At 43.0% G+C, this 7,756-nt stretch overlaps 1 protein-coding gene across 1 annotated transcript in view; it reads right to left on the bottom strand.

Annotated features, from left to right (window-relative positions):
- The window catches only part of LOC119423587 (transcription factor COE3-like), a 188,040-nt gene that overhangs the window by 160,796 nt on the left and 19,488 nt on the right, over window positions 1-7,756 (bottom strand). Inside the window, exons 5-6 of the mRNA XM_037690986.1 lie at window positions 4,238-4,311; window positions 775-843 (exon numbers count right to left, since the gene is read on the bottom strand). Coding sequence (XP_037546914.1) covers window positions 775-843; window positions 4,238-4,311 — 143 coding nt within the window. The remainder of the gene's footprint in view (window positions 1-774; window positions 844-4,237; window positions 4,312-7,756) is intronic.

Below are 7,756 nucleotides of genomic sequence, written 5' to 3'. Positions count from 1 at the left end.
CGAGCTGGTCTGGGAAGCTCAGTCCTCACCTCCTTCTACAGGTGTGCAGTGGAGAGCATCCTGTGCTCCAGCATCAACGTGTGGCATGGAGGCTGCACAGCTGCAGAAAGAAAAGCTTTGCAGAGAGTGGTGAAGGCTGCACAGAAGATGTTGGAGTCAGTCTCCCCACCATCACAGACATCTACACCTCCAGATGCAGGAAGAGGGCCACCTGCATCATGAAGGACCACACCCACCCAGCACACACACTTTTTGCCCTGCTCCCCTCAGGAAGGAGGTTAAGGAGCATTAAGTGTAGAACCACTAGACTGAGGAACAGCTTCTACCCTGAGGCTGTTAGACTCATGAATCTCTAACCAGAATAATCACTGTGAAAAACCATATCATGTTGCTGCTGATCTGTTTCATGTTACTGCTGATCTGTTTCAATGTTGATGTGTTCATGCGTGCACATCTGCTCACAGACTCATGTTCATATTTGTGCTGATGTTCAATGTTTTATGTTATGAGTGCTTAGTGTATATTTAGTTGATGTTTTTCTTAGTTCATATCTTAGATGTTATTACTGTTTTTCTTAGACATTTTATTGTTGGATGTAACTGGGACCCTGTGTACATAATTTCGCTCCACCACATGTACCACATGAGGTGCGAATGACAATAAAGAAACTCTGACTTGTGTTGCGGTGACAGAAGCCTCCCCAGCAGACTGACACGATGGTCTGAATACGAACTGAAGAGGGAAACTCGTCCAGCAGAAACTGAGCAGTGTTACCTGTCAATGATGACGGGGTCTGACGGCGTCTCGTTTCTGTTCCCACAGCTCTTCTTATCACAGCAGCGGCTGAAAAAACAGAATAAACTCTGAACAACAAACAAACAGAACAACAACAAACAAAACAGCTGACGTGATCTGGAGTTTAATGTGTTGAAACCACATCCAGGAAGGCAGGAGGACTCATGAGTAAAAATAATAATTTAGTGAACAAAAACAAAGTACTGTCAGCAGAAAATGACAGGTGGAATAGAGACAGATCACGACTCCATGGAAAGAACAAAGACCACATGACAAGGGAGTGAAAACATGTAGATGAAATACAGACACTAAAGAGGTGAGAAGAGGAACACCTGGGTGATTGGGATCAGCTGTGAGGACGAGAAAAAACACATTCGTTCAGGAAACAGAGCAGACAGGCTGGTCTCAACAACAAACAAAACAACAACTAACTCTCAACAACAAACAAAACAAAAACAAACTCTGAACCAAACAAATAAAACAACAACTAACTCTCAACAACAAACAAAACAACAACTAACTCTGAACCAAACAGACAAAACAACAACTAACTCTCAGCAACAAACAAAACAACAACTAACTCTGAACCAAACAAACAAAACAAAAACAACAACAAACTAAACATCAAATCTGCTGAACAACAAATAAAACAACAAGAAATTCTAAACAAAATTCTAAACAACAAATAGAACAACAAGAAACTCAGAACAACCAAAACAACAACATACTAAACAACAAACAAAAACACAAACAGAGCAACTACGAACCCGGAACAAGAAAGAAAACAACAAATCTCTAAACAACAACAAAAAATTACAGAACAACAACAAAGTAAACAACAAACAGCACAACAACAAACTCTGAACCAAACAAACTAAACAACAACAAACAAACAAAAAAGAAAACAACAAATAAAACAACAAGAAATTCTAAACAACAAACCAACTATTTTCAGGCAGGTCATCTGGACAGTTTCTTTTTTGTGCTGAAACATTTCACCTTCTATCCAGAAGGCTGCATCAGTCAAGGAAACATACAACACAAAACTGATTCTTCCCCCAAACAGCTTACTCTAAATATCCTGATGCATGCTCAATAATCCAGGTAGAAAAATCGTAAAAAAAAAAATTTAAAAAAAAGTTAAATCTGGTCCTCTGGACATTCAAAAAACAAAACAAGCAAAATAACAAAAAAAATTAGAAATGTTTCGTTTCTCATCCGAGAGACTTCTTCAGTCTGAGGTGCTGTTTTCAGCTCAGTCTCTTAAATATCACCTTCTCAGAGTGGATCAACCAGTTTGCTGCTGACAACCAGAACCAGCTGATCACATGCTCAAGAAGGACCATCAGCCTAACAATGGATCATTAGCACCTGATGGCTGTTTACTATTCACAGAGGGCTGAGTGATACTAGCAATCACAGCATTGTAAGAGGGGGACAGTTGAACCTGGAGGCTCCACCCCTGTTTAATGATGGACGGTTTCTTTTCACAAAGATGGCCTCCTTTACTCCTCTCTCAAACCATCGTTCCTCTCTGTCCAGGATGTGAACATCTTCATCCCTGAAAGAGTGACCTCTGACCTGGAGATGAGTGTAGACCTCAGAGTCCTGGCCTGATGATGTTGATCTTCTGTGCTGGTCCATCCTTTTGGCCAGTGGCTGTTTAGTTTCCCCGATGTAAGACTGATCACCCTCCTGACACTGAACAGCATACACAACATTGCTCTGTTTGTGCCGGGGGACTGGATCTTTGGGATGAACCAGTCTTTAATGTATTTTGGGGTTTAAAAGCCACTGGGACGTTATGTTTAGAAAATAAACGTCTCAGTTTCTCTGATACTCCCTCAACATATGGAATGACCACTGGTCTGGGTCTGGGTTCCTCCTTTTCACCTGTTGGCTGACTGGAGTCCTGTTTGGGTTTCTTCTCTGCTTTCAGGAAGGCCCAGTTAGGATATCCACATTGCTCTAGAGCCTGTCTTGTGTGGGATTTCTCCTTCTGCCTGGCTCCTGAGCTAGTGGGGATGCTGTCTGCTCTGTGGTACAGAGTCCTGATGACTCCTAACTTGTGCTCCAAAGGGTGATGGGAGTCAAACTGCAAATACTGGTCTGTGTGGGTGGGTTTGCGGTACACCTCGGTTTGCAAATGTCCTCTATCAGAGACTGACACCTCACAGTCCAAGAAAGCCAACCTGCCATTTTTTACATCTTCTCGTGTGAACTTGATGTATTTATCCACAGAGTTGATGTGGTCAGTAAAATGTTGGACTTCCTGAGATTTAATTTTAACCCAGGTGTCGTCAACATACCTGAACCAATGACTTGGTGGTGTCCCTGAAAAGGACGTCAAGGCTCTCTTTTCTACCTCCTCCATGTACAGGTTGGCAACAATAAGAGAAACTGGAGACCCCATAGCACACCCATGTTTCTGCCTATAATATTGCTCCCCATATGTGAAGTAGGTTGACTGCAGGCACAGTTTCAAGAGTTGACAGTTGTTCTGTGGAAAGTACTGCTGCTCAGAGTGGAGTCAGCTTACTCTAAAGTGGAACAAACCAGTTATGTTGGTGCTAAGATGGTGTCTTTGGCACGCCCCTTCCTCTGGAGCCGGCCCTCTTCCTTGTTGACAGTCACGTCAAACTGGTTCAAAACCAAACAACAAACTAAACAACAAACAAAACAATAACTAACTCAGAACCAAATAAATAAAACAACAACAAACTAAACAAGAAAAACACAACCAGAACAACAACAAACTCAGAACCAAACAAACAGAACAACAAATAAACAGAGTAACAAACAAAGTAACAAACAGCTGTTATACTCAGAACCTGCTTTCAGGTTCCAATGTGTCCAAACACCCGGTCACACCTGTCCTGTCAGGATTTGTCTGGTCCTGGTCTGGTCCCAGGCTCTGACAGCTGGACCATCACTCAGCTGATCTTTCCTTATAACGGCACCATGAGGTGCTCTCGTTTAGAGCTTGTATCTGACCAGAGTCTTCGTCATGTCTAAGAGGCTGAGGTCCAGCCCTGGCTTCTGAATCTGTGGCTCAGTCAGAAGTTTTTGTCCTCTCATCAAGAACATGGACATCAAATGGTTCTGTTTTTGAAGACATTGTTACTTTCCAGGTTAGAATGATTCTAGCATTAAAATTTTAAAACACAGTTTAAAAAATAGATAGGCATCTTAAAGATTCTGGTCCAGATAACTGAGCTGGTCCTAAAGGAACCTGGGCCTTTTTGTAGGATTGATCAGTTTTTCAGTCGTTTGGACCACCTGCTGTAAACATGACCTTCTGTGGTTCAGTTCTGTTCCTCAAGCAGACCTGGATCTGGTTCACTTCTCATAAAACTTAGTCTGGTCTACATAAGACCAGATAAGATGTTCTAACACCAGGACCTAAAGTGATCGTGGTCCAGGTGTGTTCAGGTGTTCTTACCTGCACATGATCTCGTGTGTCAGCAGAACTCGGCACATCTCTGGGTTCTTGTCCTGACCTTCATAGATGATGGCCTGAAACATCAAACACACATGAAGATCAGGGTTCAGGTGATCAGACACACCTGCTGAACCTGCTGGAGTTCAGCAGCAGAACCATCTCCATTACGACTCCTTATGGGTAATGAGTGTGACTGAAGTGAGCGGAACCATCTGGATCTGTTCCATTACAAGAACAGCTGGGACCAAACATCTGTCCTACAAAGAATCAGAAACTAGGGCTGACTCGTTAAGATGCACTAATTAAAAAACTCGTTCAGTTTAAATGCTGCTGACTTCCATTAGTGTCAGAGCAGAGAGCGGACCGGCAGGCTGCTGACGGAACCCCATCTGGTCCTGGCAGGACCCCCAAAACCTCCTGATTGGTGGCACCTGCAGAGGCCACTGTAGGAACGACGGTGCTCTTCTTTTAAGTGCAAGAATGTAAAGCGGGTTTATCCGCTGAGAAAAGGAGAAGCATGAACTGATGAGCAGAGAGGAACTGTCTGTGTCATGTTTGTCAGATGGACCAGTGTTCTTTCAGATGATGTTCAGATGGTTCTCCTGCAGGTTGTAACCTCCTGCAGGAGGAACAAAACACCTGCTGAGCTCAGAGATTGATGTTAGTTCTGCTTCAGATATTTGACGTTTACGTCCATCACAGAGATGGACACGTGTGTGTGTGTGTGTGTGTGTGTGTGTGTACATGCGTGCGTGCGTGCGTGCGTGTGTGTGTGTGTGCACGCGCAGTGGACAGTATGTTTGCTGAGGAGGTGAAACTAGAACGAGTCGCTCCCTCCAAGTGAACGAACACAATGGAAATGCACAAACAGAACAGATGCTTCCAACTAATCTCTGATCCTTTATGAGCTCAAATACCAGCAGCTGGTAAGTCTGCAACAACACACACATATACACACACACTAACATACATGGTCCGCACTTTTACTCAGTCCAGGTTCTGCAATAAGAGAATCTCATATTTAATAACTCCCAGATATTCAGAGATGTTTGTCAATAGGGCCCGCTAAGATGGAATCAGTCTTCCCTCAGACATGTCCGAGCATGCTCTTGTTCAGGCCTGTGATAATGGAAAACAGATGCTGGAGAAAGACACACGCATACATACACACATGCACACTGAGCACACACACACTCACACGTACAAATGCAGGCAGTTACACTTGGACACACACACACTCATATGTACACACGCATGCAGTTACACTTGGACACACACGCGGGCAGAGGAAAGCACTGAGGAGGAGAGTGAAGGAGAAAGGAGAATACTTTTTCCTAATGAAATTGTCAGTTTTCAGATAAATAAAACATGAATTGTTGATTTACAAACAAAATCAAGTAAATAATCAAGTTGATAATTATAATCTGTTGTGATTTTGAAAATGTATTTTTTTCATTTCATGATGTGAATTTGAGATGAAGGAGAACTGTCTTCTCAGAAGTGTTTTACAGAAATAATGTGCAAGGATGAGTTATGCGAAGAAAGAGAGTTTCACAATGGCTAACCTTAAAGCAGCTCCAAGCAACTCAAAAGTTGAATCAGACAAGTCCGGACAAGAACTGGGCAGAATAAAGTTACACCCAAATTTTAATATGCATGAGTATGAGGTAATCATCTCCATGGACATGCATAAAATCCTGAGCCAACTCCAGCCCAAAACAGGATGGACTAGGCTGGAGGCATGGTCTTTCGGAGGTGTCAGTCAAACCTCACTCTATAAATACTGACTGCACTAACAAACTGGGCTGTTTGGACTACTGATGCATGTGGATGTAAGGACAAGTCTTGGACGGTTCCAGCTGAGGAAGAACTGGGGCAGATCCGATGGAAAGGCTTCGTTTGGAGTCATTTCCTTCCTCAGCCCAGATTATACACTTGAACCCTTTTCTTCAAATTCTGACCAGCTGTAGGACCAGAGACGGCCCCATTCAGGTGTGAGTGGGGAAATCTACTCCTTACTGAGACGGAATTTTCAGGAATTTCACCAAAAGGCAATGGTAAGGAGACATCTCACAGATATTGTCCTTTATAAAAATTTATCTCGGTACAGAGCGGTAGCTTACAAGATTGCAAGCAGAAAGATCAATTATATTTTAAATTTGATTGCTTGGAGTTGTCAAAGGTTGGTTAATGTGGTGAGAGATAACGTATTGGGGCAGGTAGTGAGTGTGAGGAGATTGTGGAGGTTTTGGAGCGCTTGAGTGAGTCAGGACACCTAAGGACTCCTAGGGCGTGGCCGGCCAGAAGGAAAATATCTGAGGCTGAACGGAGCAAGCCTACAACTATCCTCCAGCTCCCCACAGGAACAGAGAACTACTTTGCCCAGGAAAGGTCAACAACTGGAATATAACTAAAGTCTGAGTATTAATCACTATGTATCCCCTTTGTAATCAAATGTAATCACTGTAATTGGATTGTGCATACCGCTGTTTCCCCGGCAAAATTATTGATTAAAGCAAAGCAAAACGTAAAATTCTGGATTCTTATTTCAATACCCCTTTGTTCATGGAAGTGGAAAACTTGGTTCATTGAAACAACAAAAGCACGGGAGGTTTTTAAAGGTTTTGTAGCTTTGATTATAAAACAACATCCAAGAATCTTATACCTAGATTCTAAACAAAGCCAGATCGGATAACAATTGTAACGCTAAATTATGAGATGAGCAACCGTTAACGTGCGCTTCCTCGCCTGCTGAACGTCCCTACTCCTGCTGCTAGGTCGGGCGAGGCACGAGGTGAGATTCTTGGTGTGGTTCATGGATGGGAGGTTGTTAACAATCTGGGTGAATCATCTCAACACAGCCTTAAACTAAACTGTCCTAAAAAACAGCTACAGGTAATACCCGAGCCTCAGGATTAGTTTCAGACCCCTTGGAGGAGAAAGGCTGCAGTGAGAGCGTGGTACGTGTCCTGTGTCTACCTCACTTGGGTAAGCGGAACATGTTAAATTTATATTTTATTCTCTGTACAAAGAACTGTCAGGTTTATACACAACCCTGTTGATAGGCACACACCTATTTGGGTCTACACACAACCCACAACATCACATCACTGGTAGCAGTCTCCACACCATCCAGGACATCTACCACAGATGATGTCTGTGTAAAGCACGCAGCATCATGAAGGACCACACCCACCCAGCACAAGGACTCTTCCACCTATTGTCCTCAGGCAGACGATGCAGGAGTCTGCCATCACATACAAAAAGACTGAAGGACAGCTACTACACACAGGCTGTCAGATTACTGAACTACTGACAATCACTGCACCAAGCCACATCTGTGACACTTAATATGTTTATTGCTGCTGCACTATGTAGCTGTATCCTATATGTATGTCATGTATGTCATATCTCATGTATGCCACTACATTACCATCAAAATTCAATCAATCTCAATGTTACTGTGCAATAACCGTCACGCAAACTGTCTAGTTTATGTTAGTTATGTGAAGTATAAAA

This window comes from Nematolebias whitei, chromosome 17 (assembly GCF_014905685.2).
Source record: "Nematolebias whitei isolate Nwh7 chromosome 17, NemWhi1, whole genome shotgun sequence".
NCBI lineage: Eukaryota > Metazoa > Chordata > Actinopteri > Cyprinodontiformes > Rivulidae > Nematolebias > Nematolebias whitei.
This window is presented reverse-complemented; position numbering and strand designations above follow the sequence as displayed.